This window comes from Hemicordylus capensis, chromosome 1 (assembly GCF_027244095.1).
Source record: "Hemicordylus capensis ecotype Gifberg chromosome 1, rHemCap1.1.pri, whole genome shotgun sequence".
NCBI classification, from domain to species: domain Eukaryota; kingdom Metazoa; phylum Chordata; class Lepidosauria; order Squamata; family Cordylidae; genus Hemicordylus; species Hemicordylus capensis.
Window position 1 is genome coordinate 204,626,621 of NC_069657.1, and position 18,690 is coordinate 204,645,310.

At 44.8% G+C, this 18,690-nt stretch overlaps 1 protein-coding gene across 8 annotated transcripts in view; it reads right to left on the reverse strand.

Annotated features, from left to right (window-relative positions):
• Positions 1–527: 527 nt before the first annotated feature.
• Positions 528–18,690, reverse strand: part of PDE1A (phosphodiesterase 1A) — a 217,129-nt gene continuing 198,966 nt past the window's right edge. For 7 of the 8 annotated variants that reach the window (XM_053270027.1, XM_053270037.1, XM_053270046.1 and 4 more), the window contains 5 exons: positions 17,676–17,799; positions 16,183–16,370; positions 13,273–13,557; positions 7,880–7,999; positions 528–5,575 (listed from right to left, as the gene is read on the reverse strand). In XM_053270027.1, the coding sequence (XP_053126002.1) occupies positions 7,923–7,999; positions 13,273–13,557; positions 16,183–16,370; positions 17,676–17,799 (674 nt within the window). In that variant the 3' untranslated portion in view covers positions 528–5,575; positions 7,880–7,922. Of the gene's footprint in view, positions 5,576–6,175; positions 6,233–7,879; positions 8,000–13,272; positions 13,558–16,182; positions 16,371–17,675; positions 17,800–18,690 lie in introns of all 8 variants that reach the window. The other variant, XR_008311124.1, reaches the window with a different exon arrangement.

Genomic DNA, 18,690 nt, shown 5'->3' on the forward strand with positions numbered 1-18,690 from the left:
GTTGATGCCATCTGGAGCTGGATCACTATCAGAAAAGAGATATTTGTGTCTGCAGCTGAAAAACAAGTTTTGAAGGAAGAGAGGAGGGCCAGAGCACACATTAGAGGGAATCAAGGGACTCTGTGAGAAAGTCTTTTAGCCCACTGATGAAGGTTTGTTTTGGTTGTCCTCAGTTTGGCATGCAATCAGTTCTGGATCTTACTGAGACCCAACAGGCAAGTTATCAACAAGGAGGTAGTGCAGCAATGTAAACACTCAGACTCACTGACCATAGACAGGTAGGTTAAGGCTGCCTGCACTACCAGTTCCGTTGTCTTCTGAGTTAAGAGTCTTACGATGAAGGGAAGGAACAAGAACCACAGAGGGAGCACAAATAGATGTACCTTCCACAGTGGGAGGAGAAGGAAAGAGTGGGGGGAAAGGGGTAAGCAGTCAATCACAAGTTGCAGAAACCAATGGCAATTTTTGTTTATGGTGCATTATTGTTGCCATAGGCAAGAGAGCAACATGTCAATATTTTACAGACATTGTCTTCCAATATAATTTATTTAGCCATCTTATCATAGGAAGTACAGACAGGTACAGCAGAGAGAGAGAGAAAACACCTTATACATCCCACGATGGCTGCCACAATGAAAACTAAAATGTTTATATGTCAAAATTATGATCCATGATTATATTACAGAGTACACCAGATATCTCAAGATAAATATACAAAATAAATGTTGAAAACTATACCTCATCAACAGTTCCTTGTTACAATATGGAATATATTTCCCCTAAGGCCTCTGTGGGGTCTTTAGTGACAAATACCTCCATGATCTGGATCTAGATTACAAAGTTATATTGGTTTTATGCCTTTTAAACTGTCATTGCTTCCCCGAAGAATTCTGGGACTTGTAATTTGAGAAGGGTATTTACAAGGTTTCTTGATTCCCCAATATGATTACTTTTCCCAGGGTTCCCTGGGAAGGTAGTTCAAAGCTGCAATATGGATTTGGCCCATGGGTAAGGGCAGAGTTCACTGCTCTGTCATTTAGCATTAACATTTTTTCTTTTGCAGTTGACGTATCAGCTAGGAGTATTAACCTAGGACTTGTCTGTACATTTTTGTGGTGCAAGTGCTGCCAATTTGAGGCCTTTGCAATGCATGTCTGGTCTGCATCATCTCCACTGAAAACAGCTTGGTGTTCTAGATGGCAGCAGTACCCAACTAAGAGCAGAGCAGGACTTTTCTGCCCGGTGATGAGGCACCTACTGGCACAGTGGTTAAAGCCGAGGCCAGCAAAATTATTTTTGCATTCCCCTTTCTGTACTTCCCAAGCAATGATCAGCATGGAGGTGGACATGATCCCAATCTGGGTTACAGGTTTCAGTTGTGCTGATTTAGCATGGACAATACTGACCTCTCTTTGTCACTGATGTTGCCGCGACACTGCATTGAAAAGAGTACCAATTAGAAAGAGGCCACACCTTCCTGCTTCCATTTACTGTGAAACAAAACATGGGCATGAACATTTACTTCCGTTTACTGTGAAATAAATGTCCCTTGAATCTGACATCAGAAATATTACTTGTAGGCCCCTGTTGCCTTGATCATTTAAAAAAAGTCTTAGAAAACATTGTTTTGTGAAGCTTCTAAAGAAAAGTCAGTTTATGGTGGTGACAGAGAAGCAACTCTGACACATATCCCAATGGACAATCTAGTTACCATTCAGGGCCATGTGACTTAATGTGGGGGCACAGGAAAGGCCAGGTGAAGTAAGATAAATGCCCTGTAAGCAATGCAAACCCAAACAATTGATGTGTACCCAAGCCCAGATCATACAACAGAGGTGAAGAATATGTGTGGGAAAAGAGTCTACACAAGTTTACTGAAGCCTTTCACAGTGCTTAGAATGGCAGCATAAACAGCCCAGTCAGAACATGGTTTACATGGAAGGCATTTACATTAAATACATGTTTACATTCAGCCAGTCCTGAAGACCAATGAGTCTTCCCTGCCCCAGGAATGGCAATTCTGTCCACAGGGAAATGCAACTTAGGAGCTGCGATCCTAAGCTCACATACTTGGGTGCAAGTCCCATTGAACTTCCAAGAAGTACACGTAGGATGGCACTGCCAGATCTTGTGTGGAGATGTGTTTATTTTGATGCTTTTTACCACCCACGCTTTGCATGTTTCAAAACAAATTCTTTTTTACAAAGTGAAATTCAGCTTGGGTTGGAGAAGGTGTTTTTGAGAAGACAGCAAACTGGGTCTGAAGCTGACGCTCAAAAGAACCCCATGGCAGAATGAACTCATTTTTCTGTTATGAGCTGGACTTAAGCTGGAGAGTTGGGAGAACACATTCTTTCCATCTGGGACCCTCTGAAGATAAACAAGAACTGTACCAGAGCAACTGGTTTAGCCATTGCTGTCTCCGGGGCTGTAGCAAGGCTGGAAGACAAAAAGTGAAGCTCGGCCTCTGCCCTGCCACCTCTCTTCTTCAGAGAGGCAAGAGGGGGGGAAAGAAGAGCCGTCTGTCACTCAGCTGTCAGGCCCCTGGAACATTTGCGGTCCCCGCCGCCGCTTGTCCAGTTATAGCGACGCCTCCGACTGTCTCTGAAAGATCACAACCAGTTTCCGTTTTCATCTGCAGCAGCACAAGTACTGTGTGTACTTACTGGTCCTGTTCATGTCATTTCCAACTTGGGTAACTGTTATGGATGCTTAGTTCTCTTTAAAGCAATGCTCTGCATTCTTTTCCAATGGCCTATTCCGATGCATGCAGTCTGCTAAAGCTGCTTCTTAATACTAATGCAAATGCATTATCCTCCCTTCCATATACCAGAGCATAGAGCTGGCACTGAAAGCAGGTACTAGGGCTGAAGCCTCACAGATCCTGGCTCAGATTAATCTCCTGGCTCCCTATTCGATTCACAAGTTGCAGAGCTTCATCCATAAGCTCTGTACTGTATTACGATTCCATCGGGGAGCCAGTTGCAGGTATGAAGTTGCCATACCTTTGCTGAAACATATGAGGGATGTGCGGACTGGTCTGGAGGTTCGGGATTGAACCAAACCTCACCTGTCCAATTGAACCAAGTCCGCAATTTTTTTTGGATTTTTAAAAAAAAGAATTTAAAAATAGTTTTAAAATTACCTCCAGCCCCTTTGGGGGCTTCCTGTAGGCCACGGGGGGTGGGTGGGTGGGTGGGTGTCTGTGAAGGTTCTCCCTCCCACCTCTGTGAGGCCGCGCATTTATGCATGCACGGCGGCAGCCAAAATGGCCTCCATGTGCACTTACAGAAGCCCAAATGGGCTGAAAAGAGTCATTTTACTCGGCCGCAGTGGTGATTTAAGAGGCCAGCGGGGGGAGGGGAAACCTTTGTGTACACACACACACACACACACACACATCCCACAGCCTACAGGAAGCCCCCCGAAGGGGCTGGAGGTAATTTTTTTAATTTTAATTTTTTTTAAAAAAAGTGAACCCACCCCCTGGACCAAAACAGTTGCGAGGGTTCGGTGGGGGCTAGACCAAACTTGGCCGGTCTGGTTCGAGTCCAGTCCGGACTCGAACCAAACTGGGCCAGCCGTTTCTGTGCACACTCCTAAAACATATAAGGGAATCATCCCATATATTTAGGGGAAAATGGAATGAGGATACCAGAAACAAAGCTGCCACTAAGGTCAACACCCCAAACTAAGGATTTGCTGTGGGCACCTAGGGAATCTTTGCATGAATAACTCTCCCACCCACAAAGGCTTCTTCATTCACGTCAGCATAGGTAGCAGATTAATGGGAACATACGTTTGCACACAGGGCTCTGTACCGGGGTGTTTTCCTGAGTAATTCTTAGGACTAGCCCCAGAATATACAAACACGTGGATGTCTCATCTACTGTTGCAATTACTGCTGAAGCAAACCATTCAGTATAATATTTCTTATAATGGCAAAGCAATTCTGTAAGAGAACATGACGACGCAGTGAATGGGTCAGATTTCCTGGGTGGTAGCAGTGTGTGTGTGTGTGTGTGTGTGTGTGTGTATAGATACACACATGCATATATCTTATTTACTTATATATACATACAGAGAGAGAGAGAGAGAGATCTTTTCAAAACTATACGTTGCATTATACAATATATCATACAGTTTTATTCATTAAAATGATTTGTTTACTGCACGGTACACAAAGTCCATGCTAAATGCAAGCTCTGGCCTTGATTCACACAAATATTTTAAAATGTATTTTTTCCCATTCTCTGTGCACACTCAACCCCCCACCCCCACCCCAACCTTAAATAATTCATAATATGCACAGCTCATATATGGCTTTCATGGCAACGGACATAATATCTTGGTATTCTCTTATACCATCCCTGATAATGTGAACCATAGCCAGCTCAAAAAGGGGGAGGCTAGAAGAAGCAGAGGAGCCCACAGAGCTATGGAGAGCCACTGTGGTTCCGATGGCACCATGGCCGTCCCAGGAGTGTCCTCAGTGTGGTAAAGAGGCCCTGGTGAAGGGGTTGATTGCTTACTCAGCATTGCCCACAGAACACTGGCACAGGTTTGAGAAAGTTAAGCCCACGTGCCCAAATAAGCAGTGGTGCTTTTCTCTATCGGAAATAATGCTGAATTTCCAGGGCAAACCTACTCAGATAGTATTGAACGTATGAAGCAGCCTGTTACAGAGTCTACTGAGCCCAGCAGTATCTGCTTCGACTGGAAGCGGCTCTCCAACTTCGCAAGCTAAGGGTTCTCATAGCCTTGCTACTCTTTTTAGCTGCAGATGCTGCTAGGGACTGAAGCAGAGACCTTCCACATGCAGAATATATGGTCTACCACACAGCTACAGCACCTCTCCTACAACCCCACAAAGAAAAGATTTTAACCTTGTCGCCCACTCTGCCTTACCATTATTTCACTAGCTTTTAAAAAGATGGGTTTCCCCCCCGCTTTTAAAAAAATGAATGGTTAAATAAAATGCCAGATTGTCTTCATGCAAGTTTCACACATGGTATCGACACACGTACATTGCTTATTCAAGAGGCTTCTGGTGACTCCTGAATTTTCAGTACAGCTCTTTTGGATCCCACCCACCTTTCAAAAAGCCTCTATGTCTGAATGTCATTAAGCAACATGGCTCCAAAGTAAAAGGTTGAAATGGTCTGTATTATCTTCATTTTGGTGGCTCCCTCCCGACTCCCCATCATTACAAGTGGGGCTGAAACTGTTCACTCAGAGTAGCTTACATGAAGTCTCTGCAAATCAGTCTTCTGTAGCACACATTGCAAATAGTGATACAGTAGTGGCTGGTTTCATTGACTGAAATTAAAAAAAATGGCTGGAAATGTGTTCCAGCTAAGTTAAGGATTGCAGAACTGAAGAAAGAATAATCTAACTCCTAATCTTGAGTGCTGCTAGAAGTGCCATGAGTTACCAGCTCAGGGCTTTATAGTTTTTAATGTCAATATTTGTATCCAGCAGTTGTGCATATAGATAAGAGGATCCAAGGTTGATTCGAAAGAGAGGATAACAGCATTGTGGGAAATGAAGATGCTTTAGCGCTGTTCAGTTCATCCTGGAATAGAATTAAAGAAATTAAAAATATGACAGAGATTCTCTGTAGTACAAAACTTCAGGCATTTAACTACAGGATAGGGATGTGCAAACTGGCTCAATTCGAAGGCTTGACCTAGAACTGAAGCAGACCCAGTTCAGTTCTAGGTTGAGCCTAGCTGGCCAAGCCGGTTCAGGCCTGGTTCGCAGTCCCTATTCCGCAGTAAAATTGCTTTAGAATTTGTACTCACAGCGGCCGCAGTGGCTCCCCCAACCCCTGCCGGCCTCCCCATGAGTACCGAGGGCCGGTCTAGGGCCAGTCTGGGCCTTCTTTGGCCCAGACTAGCCCTGGACCAGCCCTTGGTACTCGTGGGGAGGCCAGCGGGGGTCAAGGGAGCCTCTGCGGCCGCTGTGAGTACGAATGTTTCAGCAATTTTATAGCACAGTAGGGGATTCGAACCGGACCTGAATTGGTTCAAATTCAAACTGAGACAGGGAGGACACTGCTGAACTGGGAAAACCAGTTTTATGCACACCCTTACTACGGGATATTAACAGTGAGCTTTTAGAAAGATGCAAAGGAGAATAAAATACATACTAATGAAAAAAAATGTCAGTATACCTTTTCCTGGAATCTCCAAGTAGAATCTGCTTGTCCTACATGTGGATTTTCCAAATACTATGGAAAATAACGACAGGAAAACAAAATAGTCTATTTCCTGTTTACCTCAGGAAAAAGAATCCTTGGCTCAAAGTAAGAATCCTTGGCTCAAAGTAAGATTTACAAATATGAAAGTGCTACCAATGGATGTAAAATAGGCAACCAGTGCCAAGATCACTTTGACATCTTGATCAATTTATTTCATTATGATCTAATTGAAGTCCATCAGACTCTGAACAGGAAGAAAAAGAGAAATTGAAAGTCTCAATCCTTTCCCCAGTCCTAAATCATTGCTTCTCCACCCCCATTCCCCATCCTCATGTGCATCACTGAGAGCAGAGGCAGAGGCAATGGCGGGCCAGGCCTACTTTTCCAAACTTGTCCCCTGCTTTCCATTCCCTCAAACCCATTCCTCTTGAGGAGAAGCTAAGGAATACTTTCTCATCCCATACTACTTGAGGGAGGCTGAAGAAAAAGAGTGGAGAAATGGCTTCCTTCTTCACCTCTTCCCTCCCAAACTCCATTCCTGTTTTGGGGATGGTGAGGTATGAAGCCCTGGAAAGCTATTGTTGCCCATTGCATCTTCTACGCTGCCTTCAAGAGTGGCTCCCCTTTGAGCCACTCTTTGTCACAAGATAGTGGCCAAGTTCTAGTCTCATCCTAGTTTTGTCCCCAAGTGCAGAACGTGGCTTTCCACTAATAAATTAAAAAAAAAAAAAGCCATTCACAGAAAAAGTAAAAGTTCTACACAAGTCTTTCAATTATATCAAGGCCATATGTAGCTTCCTAGTTATCTCTTCTTCTTCTTCCAAATGACTTGTAAATGACCACATCATATCTAGGGTTGGAACTGAAATTTCTCCAAAGAGAAATTCGAAGAGAATTTCAGGATTCCTCTAAAAGAGAAACGGTGGATTTCTCTCTCACTCAAAAGAGTTTCCATATGATGCTTGTCCTTTAATTATTCTAATAAAAAATTCATATAGGTAGTGAATGTGTTTAAGAATGACATAATATAAACACCTTGAGAAGAAAAGAAAAATTAGCATAACTTTAAGACATTTCAAGATAAACGACTTGCCAGCTTCATCAACACAAGCAGTGGTTGGAACTAAAGGTGGCCCTTGTTATTCATGGGGGTTCTGTTCCCACCAATTTCCATGCATAATGAAACTGTGAATAAAGACACCTTAACCCTATGGGGATTGGGGGTATGTGTGTTTAGGTTCCATGAGCTTAAAAATGCTTTAAAAAGCAGGGAGGGAGCAGAAATAAGGGTAGAAAAGCATAGTACCTTATCCAGGAGTGCCCCCCCAAATCCCCAAATCCCTCCTATTTTTGGTTTTAATTTTTTTTTAACAAAAAAAGAGACACTTCAAAGTGGTGGTTGGAAATGACATCAGAAGTCATTACCGGTCACTCAGGAGTGAAAACAGGTGAAATATAGGTGGAAGTTGGCTATATTTCATGCCATCGATAAAGAAACTGGGTCCCTAAGACCCATCCGAGGATACCTGAAGCCGCAGGTAGTGAGAGCCACGTGTACATCATGCATTTGTATAAAGACTGGACTGCTAAATCTTGAAACAAGCCAAGAGTAAACAGCATTTTTAGAAAGCCGTTTGCAGAGCACTGGTACACTGGAGAAGAGCAAGGAAATTTTACCTCTCGTTGTCAAGACAGCAGAAAGAATTAAGATGTGGTTCCTCTAATTGTGCAGCACAGCTGGTTTTTCTTCTGTTGTTTTAAGAGACTCTTCTGAGTTTTTATGGAGGTTAGGCTCACCTAGAAAGAAGAAACACAAACAGCTGGAAAAGATTGTTGTTTTAAAAAAATCTATGCATAGGTTTTATTAGCTGGTCATTTTTTACATTAGCAGTTGAAGGGTCAGATTACACTGCAGCCATGGGCGTAACTGGGGGAAAGCAGCCAGGGCACATGCCCTGGGCACCAATGAGGGGCAGGCGCCACGCCAGTGCCTGCCACCCCCACCCCATTGCCCACCGGCCCAGCCCCAAGGCCCCTTAGCCACTTGCCCTCCTGCTTGTGTTGCCCTCCAGCCTACAATCAGAGCAGCCTGCAAACTGTGACACAGCTCCTTCTCTCCCCGCCTCTCAGCTGATTGGAGGGTGGGTGAGGCTTCCAGAGAGGCCTCCATGCAGGCCTCCCTGAAGCCTTAACTTGAGTAGGCTGGCAGGCCCCAAACAAGCAAGGAAGGAGGAAGGCAGAGTTCTCTGCAGATCCTTTGCCCAGGTCAGCCAGCCCAGCCTTTGCCAGGTAGAATGTGAATTCCTTTTTGTGGTTACCCTCCCCCCCCCCATATATAGAGATCTGCTTGCCATAGGGCTTTGATACGGGGGGGTGGTGGAGACTGAGAAGTCTCTGAATATTTAATTTAAAACACATTGGAAGATTTGCTGGCTTTAAAAACAAAAACAATCTAAAAAGTGGCTTGTTTCATGGCAGAAAATTACAAAAACTTCTGGAACAAACACTATATTATATTATATTATATTATATTATATTATATTATATTATATTATATTATATTATATTAGTTCATTCATTTATAAATGCACTTATGTTTTGCAGCCCAGAAGGTCTGAGTGAGAACTGTGAAGCATGTGTTGTGCTTTTATTTTATTTTTCTTGTGTGTGGACTGCTCCCCAATAACTCTCAAGGACTTCAGGGTAAATCTGGCCAACATGTGAATGCAGCACCTCCATTCCAGAGGAGATGTGTGTTAAAGGGCTTTAGAAGCCTCCTGTGAAAAACCTCCTGAAATCAAACTTTACTGAATTTGTTCAGAATTCTGAGAAAACAAACATAGGCTCACCCTGCATGGTTGAAAGTCTCCTTTGCTAATCTGCAGCGAGGGGCCCATTTTAATAATTAGTGTTTCTAGTGTGTTCTAGGCATTAAAAGTAGCACAAATGTATAGTACTCAATGTATATCACTATATATTGTGAAGTGTGCGTATGTGTATTCAGTGAAATGTATTTCCAGGCAGTATACTTATTTTGAAATATCAGACTTAAATCCTTGGGGGCCTGGGATGTGTGGAGTCCCTGGACTTTGAGGGGCTGGGGGCCCATTTTAAAATCTCATCTTGGCCCATTCCAACCTTGCTATGCCCCTGGCGGTCACTACACATGGGTTTCTGCACAACATCTGCACAGAAGAAACTTCCATGTAGAAAATGTGTCTCTTGTAAATTGACCCTGAATTTTCCATCCATGACTGGGATATCTGAGAGTTACAGTCAATAATAAAAGAACAGCACACTGCTTGTGACAGGAAGGGGCACATTACAACGATTTCTTAGTCTGGCAGGGGCTGGTTTTGGCCCTGGCAGAACTTGGCTGTCTGCTCCTGTTGCAAATGCCTCTGTCTAGTGTGGCAAACTATTGTATCCTCCTCCCTCCTGGTGCCAAAGTAAGCACTAGTGTGGTGAATGCACATATACCCCATCATGAGCCAACAATCATCACAAGACAAAGGCTGGCAGGAATCATTCACTGGTTTATAGGCTCCCTCCCCCCCCCCCACCTTCTTCTTCCCCTATTTTGCTAGTGGCTATTTGGGCAGGTGATCCTCTAGGACAAAGTCATGCTTTTTAAAAAGCATGAGATGAGACAGAAAATGACTCTTGGAATCCTCACATAATGCCTGACTGTTCTAAGCCTTTAACAGAGATGGCTCATGTTTTCAGGTTTTGATCAACAACCATGTCTAGATGGCACCATGTTCTAATCTAGATGGTACAGTGTTCCTTTTAACAGGGATTTCCAGATATTGTTGACTACAAGTCTCATCATCCCTGTTTGGACAGGGGCGCAATTTCAGTGCTTGCCCTAGGCGCTATTTTCCCTACATATGCCCCTGACTGCAGCCAAGTGCAGTGTCTGCATTATGGCTTCTTCTCTCTTACAATGTGCCCTCAGGAGGGGGTAGTTTGCAATGGAGAAGTTCTGAGTGGGGAGTGGGTGCTTTACCCTTCTCCATGTGGGTTGCCTTTTCCCTGAACCTCACGCCCTCAGCCACTTTCCTCCCATGCAGGGTTTCAGATCTGAGCTTGCTAGATACTCATGTCTAGAATCTTTCAGAAGGAAAAGAAGTTGTGGTAAGGCGTGTTTCAGAGAAATTACATCTAATTCTATAGATGAATCTGTATATAGTCAAAGACGGAGTGAGATTCAAATAACATGTTTCAGAATTTGACATTCAGCAGCATTACAAAATTTAGATTTAGATTCTGTAGCAAAGAATGACAAAATCCAGAAAGTCTAGCATTTTTGACTGGATGTCATCACCATTTTCAGTGAATGGTCCATACAAATTGGATTACCTCTCCCAACCTTCTTATCTATCTATATATTTAATTCTCTTACGGCCGGCTAAGGAGAGAACTGCGTGGGGATGTGGGGATGTTTGGCAAGCCCCGCCCCTGCTGCAGCCACAACCAATGAGGAGAGAACTGCATGGGGATGTGGGGATGTGTGGGGATGTTTGGCAAGCTCTCTTACAGCCGACTGAGGAGAGAACTGTGTGGGGATGCGTGGGGAAGTTTGGCAAGCCCTGCCCCAGCCATGACCAATGAAAAGGTGAGGGCGGAGCTGCTGCTCAGCGCCGGGACAGACAACGGGCTTAGGAGGTGATGCGGCGGCACAGCTGCCCAAAAATGGCTGCCTGGCTGGCAGGCAGGCAGGGAAGGAGGGAGCTGGGTGGTGGGCAAAGCCATGCCGCCCAGAGGAGGCCGCTGGCAGGCTTAGGAGGAAGCGCGGTGGTGGTGGGGAGAGAAGCAGCCTGGCGGGGAGGGGGGGAGAAGCCCCACTAGCCTCAGGAGAGAGGAGGCAGCAGCGGGCCTGGGTTGCCAGGTTGGCTGGCGGCCCGAGGAGAACCAGTGGGTTGAGGGGGAGTGGCCGGCGCCGGGCCAAGGAGGAGCAGCTTAGGACCAAGTTACCTTAAGGCCTCTCTACTCACGTATGAGCATGCCCAGACCAAAATATCATTTTTGCAGACACTTCTCTCTGGTGTGTTGTGAACTCAGCTTCAGTTTGTGGCAGTCAGGGACAGGACCATCTCTGTGGTGATGCCGCCTTTGTAGAATTCCTACCTGAAGTGTTCTGACAGGCTCCCACACTTGCTATTTTTAAATGCCCCCCCTCCCCACTTTAAAATTTTAGCTGGTTTTTAGTTAATAACTTGGTTGGTTTTATAACAAGTCGATGTCACTGTACTTTTATTCTAGTTTTGTTCTGTTACTTGGTTTGTGATCTTTTTCTTTTAGATGGATGTCTTCTTTTAGGTTTTTAATATTGTACACTTTTTTGTGTAAAACTTTTAGAAACTTGGTATACAAGTCAAATATAAGCAAGCAAGGAATCAGGCAAGCAAATAAATAAATAATGTGTTCTCGATTCCCCCTCCAATTTCATTGGGACTTAGATATGTTTAAAGCTGCCTAGATTATGCCCACAGCTCCCCTCAATTCAATTTCAGTTTCAAATCCCAAGCTTATATAAATGTATTATAATGTACTCTAACATAACACAGTTATAAAAGAACTGATTTCCTGTTACAAACCTCTTTTACTGAGTTTACTCTTTCCCATGGACAATATACATGGTTTATATCTCACCAAATTGCATGCTCCAATTGGCTTAATTAGTTTTAATCGATGTTAATGATCACAGTGCATTATTAAGGGTCTTTTGGCTATTCCCTTCCCATTCCCTAACCAGCAATGCAACCTTATGGTATATTAATGAAATGAAATTGTTGGCAGCTACTTCTCATACCATAATGCCTCTCTTTATAATAATGTAAAATTAGCAGTGGAACCTGAGCTTTATTCTTAGTACAAATGACTTGGCCCATGGGGCTCTGATGATATTAAGTGCCTACAATTAGTGGGAGGCACTGTAATCGCTGGAAGTGAATTACACAATCAAAAAAAGAAAGAAATCAGTCATCATAATTTTCTAATAGAAAAAGTTAACATGACTTTTCTGCAACCCTAGCCGTTTCACTAACAATGGCTTCTGTGCTTATCACTAATGGAACTTCCCATTTATTTTCAGCATGGTATAACACATTATTTAAATCAAAATAATCACATATTGAAAAGTCAAGGTCCCAGTTCGGTACTGTTCACTGGCAATCAGTACGAACTGGTGGCCCCAGACTGGAATGCACATCTGTCTTACTCTGACTGAAATCAGTAGCAGACATGACACACAGCGCGCTGTGCGCCATGTCACAGCTGTTGCAGACTCATAAGGGAGCCTAGGTGTTGCACAGAGCAAGCAGTTATGCAAGCACTTCTACTGCCGTTACTCCCATTCATGCTAGCGGGAGTAGTGCTGATCCAGCGACTGCTCGCCATATCACTGTGTATTATGTCAGCAGTAAGACTTTATAGGATTGCATGCCAAAAGCATATCACCTTCACTCAAAGCCCTATATACAGTAGTGGCTGGTGTGGGCACTGCCGGCGGGTGATCCCCTGCGGGCGGCCAAGTGAGCGGCGGAGGCGAAGCCCTGCCGCAGGGGGTGCCAAGCAGTGTGCTGCTGCTCTGAGCAGTGTTCAGGTACAGGGAGAGTGGAGGTAAGCACCAATTGATTTACTTTTCAAGGTGCCTCTCGCTGCAGCCCCAGTGGTGCCCACACCGGCCGCTACTGCCTGTCTATGTTCTGATGTACACACGTACATCAGCTCTTGTATCCTTGGGGCTGGTCCATTCTTTTCAAAAAGGAAGCAGATCTGTATGCAAATAACGATTATGAAGATCAGTTTCCGCCACTAAAATGAATGCTGTTTTGCAGGCAGAGGAGCTGTTTGTCCATCAGAGCTCTTATAAGAAGATGCTAAATTTAAACTAGGTTGCTTTACATAGGGACAAAATTGTCTTTACGCGTGCCTGTATATGGGATTTTCCTGCAAGTCTGAACAACTTATTTGTAGTCATTGTGGCTTAATAGGGAAAGGACAAATATGGCAACATATCTCTCTTCAAAAATCTATCTGACAAATGCTTGGTGATCTGGTATTACCATTTAGTGGGGCATCCGGTTGTGTTTCTTGCTGCACATCCACAATTCCTTTTGCATTCAAAGCAAGCTTAGACATGGTCACAGAGCCAGGCGCATTAGAAACGTTATTGAGAGAGTTCACAGAAGTGCGGGGTGAGTCTATTGATAAAGATGTCCCATCTGTTCCCTGATTCTTTTCATTTGGTGTCTTTCTTGCCCCTTCCTCTAACTGCGTGCCTGTGGCATGTCTGCTTTGGTCTTTATGCTGCTCTTTTTTCTGCCCGCCAACATTCCGCACAAGTTCTTCTGCAGAAAGGAAACAAAACACACATACTGAGTTTTTAGTTACTTATTTCCTTTGGGCAAAGATGTACAATTTACGATCAGTGTTCCCTGCAGCAGGGATTCACAGATATTGTTGACTACAATTCCCATCATTCCCAGTCAAAGGTCAATACAGCTGTGGATGATGGGGATTGTAGTCAATAACACCTGGGAATTTCTGTTACAGGGAAGACTGCCTGTGACCCATCAAGCCAAATGTAGCCAAAGAGCTGTCTGTGGCAGCCTACCAGAGGCCTATTAAGCTTCCTGCTCTTTCTTCCTGCTCCTGGAATGCAAAAGAGGGGGTTCTCAAGTATTTGGCAGGCCTCAGTCCATGGCTGGTGGGCTGTGTTTGGGTCACAAGTTGTCCTAGAGTTAGTGGTGCAGTGTGGGTAGAGAGAGAAATATTTCTTCACGTCCTGTAATGCTAGAATTTAGAATCCCCCAATGAAATCGGCTGACAATCAATTCAGAACAGACAAAATAAATAGTTCCTTCACACAAGGCACAATTAAGTTATGGAATTCCCTGCCACAAGATGTGATAATGGCCACAGGGCCAGTTTGGATATAATGCAGAGCCAGGATTAAATCCCAGCTTTGTGCAACACCTCTGAGCAGGGTTCATATCCTGGTTCATTTCAGAACTCTAGTCAGAATAAGGCCATATTTGCATGTAATGTGGAACTGTGGGACCAGTGGACATGGGGGCAGCAACATTGTAGCCCCCACCCCACCTCCGATGTTGCCGTGACCACAGCCACTGCTGCGGCCATCCACACTGGCAGGAAACTAAAGGTAAATATTATCCTTTCACTGCCTCCCTCCCCACTTAGTCTAGGGAATTCCCCTTTACAAGTATATCCCCCGAGCCCAGTCTGGATTAAAACTGAGCCAGCCAATTGGCCAGCTCAGACACCCCTAGTCCAAACTAGCCAACAGGCTTAGATGGCTTTAAAGTGAGATTAGCAATATCCATGGAGGACAAATTTATCAATGACTATTTGCAATGACAACTATGGAGCCCCAGCTTCAAGCTGACTCTCTTTGCCCATTGCTGAGGAGGGCTTTTGCTGGTGGGCTGTCTGGAAGCAGGATGCAGGACTAGATGGACCTTTGGACCGATCCAGCTTCTCTTCAGTGTAATGATGCACTGAAAGTATAGGTCCCAGCAGTGCTCTGAAAGACACAGGCTGCACTCTTCCACCATCTAGTGGAGCCAATGTGCCTGCATAGCAGGGGCATCCTTCAAGAGAACAACAGATTGTCTCTGACTCTGCACTAAAATATTCCTAATCCAGTCGTGTAGAAAACACTGCGAAATTGAGATATTTCAATAAGGATCTTAAAACCTCTTTATTTACAGCTCGAGCCTAACTTTGTTTAGTTGGAAACAAGTTCAGCTAAGTGGGGGGTGGGGGTGGGCGGCTCGGATCCGAGGCAGTCTCAAACTCAGCCACTCCGCCTACCTGATGAGTGATGCGCCTCTTATTATGGGACCTAATAGTAGCTTAAGGCCTGTTTTTATTAGGACTGAACAGTAATCTCATTTCTATGAGGGGTTTTTTCTGTCTGGCATTTCTCAGTTATCTGTTTATCTAGATGTCTATATTGTACACACCACAGATATGTCACCTTCTCTTAGGGACACAAATGCCAAGCGGAATGGGCAGCACCTCACCGTCTTTCCTTACCATAAGACAATTTGCTGTAACAAACACATGGCCACCATTAAGCATGGGAGGACACGTGTCCCCCGGCCACTGCAGCCCCCCAAACACTTCTAGGGGCCACCAAAGGCTCACCCCCACTTTCCTCCACACCTTCAGGGTTCCTCATCCCTCCCCGCTTGTCTGCCTCCCGCACTGGGTGTGCAGCACTGGGCTTTGTTCGTGCTCCATTGGAGTTCAGCCAGGCAGAGAAAGAGCACATCCACCCTGGCCACAATATAGCACAAATGAGGCACCGAGTGCAGCACAGCAGGCAGATGGGCACCGCTCTCATATTTCTGCCGGTGGCCATGCCCCCTTGCGTATGATGTCAAACTCAGGGGTGTGGCTGGTGCGCGCTAACATGTGGACACATTACCACAGGGGCAGGGGACCACTGGATGAGTTTGCCCCATGGCCACATATGGAGAAAACACACACACACACACACACACACATGCAGGTACACATCTTCATCTGTACTGAGAGATGGAGGTGAATGTGCAACTTTGTGTATCCAGTGCTGCATGCACACTGGCCACATCCGCATGTGCAGGGCCAGAAGGCCACACATACAGTTCAGGGGGTCTGATTTCCCATCTGCCAGGTCAGTTGCATGCACAGTAATGCCTAGAATTGGCCAGTGGGCACTGGAGAGCAAGTCTTTGGTTCTTCTGCCCATTCTCACCTGGTCTGAGGGATCTTGCAAGGGCCCACCAGTATCCGGCAAGTTCCTGGTGTGCAGACAGGCTGGATTAATGCAACTGTCTTTCCCTCAGTTACATGTCCTTCTTCATATGTAAGAGCTGCACAACTAACGTGTTCAAGCTAACATAACAAATGTAGGCAAAGGTGAATTGAATAATGAGGTGAGAGAGATAACCCAAGAGAAAACGTACCTTTTTCTGCTAAATCTTTCCACCTGTCTTTGTTCTGCTGTATGATCTGAACCAAGCTGTCCTTGAAACTTCTCAAGTCCACAGATGCTAATGAGTTTTCTGAGCAACTCCCACTAAGACTCGAAGCGCTGCTTTTAATGCCTATCCTTTTGTGCACATCAGCAGCGCTCCCGCCAATGCTATTCTCACTGGGAAGGGGAAAAGTAAATAAGGAACTCAGTTGGAAACAGTGCAAGAAGGCTCCGTTGCTCAGTAGTCACAGATACATGCCCAGAAACATATTTAGGTTTTCACATGGCTTTGATCGTTTTGTTTCTTTTGTAACTTTATCAGTTTGGGGGCCCTTCTGGACCAAAAGAGTGGGACAGAAGTACCGAAAACAAAACAAACTATATTGTATAAGCAGTGGGATATTTTTAAGTAAAATAAATCATATATAGTTACTGATGCAGGAAACGCCCACGTACAGAAGGGGGTGGATAGGATGCAAAGGTTATCTAGACTGTGCCTTTTATTTTACCATGACATCAGATAAAGAACAGAACACCAGTTAGATTAAAAGAATTAAGAGTCCCATTGACTTTTGAAGTCTGTCTCCGAGCTGTAATTCATGTCTACATACCATACAGTATTAAATCCTTCGAGCCACCTAATGGCGCAGCGGGGAAATGACTTGACTAGCAAGCCAGAGGTTGCCAGTTCAAATCCCTGCTGGTATGTTTCCCAGACTATGGAAACACCTATATTGGGCAGCAGCGATAGAGGAAGATGCTGAAAGGCATCATCTCATACTGCACGGGAGGAGGCAATGGTAAACCCCTCCTGTATTCTACCAAAGATGACCACAGGGCTCTGTGGTCGCCAGGAATCGACACCGATTCGATGGCGCACTTTACCTTTATTAAAGCCTTCAGTTCAGCCCCAATGGTGTTGCAGGACAAGGAAGCTGAATTACATAAAACAGTATCCAGGCAGTTGTATAGCACTAGCCCCATTGGAAACAATGGAAGTAGCGCTGTAGAACTGCCCTTATGCTGTCTTAAGTTGTTGAACAACTTCCCTGTTGTGCAGCCCTATTGGGGCTGCTTTTCACGTTGTACAGGAGCCCCGACAGTTCCCTGCTGCCAGCAGACCACGCCACGGAATGTCAGCCATTATATAGAACAATCAGAATTTGCTTTGGCATGTTAGCCTTGACATTTTATGTAAGCATCTCCAAGCAACTTCTATCCACACCAGTAATTCAACTTAACTTACTCTGAATTGAGTAACATGTTTCCTACCCTATCTTTGCCGTCCCTATACATACTTATTTTTACCCTGTGTAGGAATAGTCTCTGCATCACATTTGTAAATATTGCCACTAGGTGGCACTGTTATACTAGGGTAATTTCTATTTTCAGTAATTAAAATTTTAGATGGAAAGAAACATTGTGGATTAACAACAATTGTGGATTAACAACAACAACAGCAGTGTAGCAAAATGCTCAAACCTTGGTGATGTCACAAAGGTAGGACTTTCCGATTTTGAAGCTTCCTCTATAAGAGGAAAAACTATTTTCTCCATGGAGTCAGTAAGAAGAGAAAACGTTGGCTTTACTATGAAATCAATGAAACCTGTAGAGCAAGCGGGGGAAGAAGATCAGAGTGGAGTTTTCCCCATTGTCCATAGGTAATAGCAGAACCCATTCTCAACTTGGAAGGTCCAGGACTCTGTTGAAACTGTGGGTGACTGTGGGGCTGAGTAGTGCTTGGAGAGAAGACCACTGGCAGTCCCATTTAAGCTGCTCTGAGCATTTAGTTTGGTCCTCAGACTGGTTTTTAAGACTCACAAATACCCATGAGGTTGGTTTGCCTGAAAGTTAGTGTCTTGCTCAAAGCCAGAGTAACTTTTCTGGGTAGATTGAAGCCTCAAAATGTCCTTGTCCAGATCCAGATCACCAAACTCAGTCTCTTCATGGCACCCTTGTTTTAACAGGGGAAACCCATGCATGGCACGGGTTATACAAGATGTGGTGACAGCCAACAACCTGGATGGCTTTAGGAAGGGTTTGGATAACTTCATGGAGGAGAGGTCTATCAATGGCTACTAGTCGGAGGGCTAAAGGCCACCTCCAGCCTCAAAGGTAAGATGCCTCTGAGTACCAGTTGCATGGGAGCAACAGCAGGAGAGAGGGCATGCCCTCAACTCCTGCCTGTGGCTTCCAGCAGCATTGGTGGTCCACTGTGCGAAACAGGATGCTGGACTAGATGGGCCTTGGGCCTGATCCAGCAGGGCTATTCTTATGTTCTTATGGCAATAGGTTCCTGCACCCTTGTGCAACCTGGTGTGCACAAAACAATGCTTAAGAGCTTCCACCTTTTCAACAGGAGAGATCCTTGCATGCAGTAGCATGCATGCAGCACACTATTGCCTGGAGGGATGTCTGGATCAAGGTGTCCATATGAATGAGTTGATATTTCCCATTACTGTTTATTATTCTGTGCAAGTATTTTTTCACAGTGCGT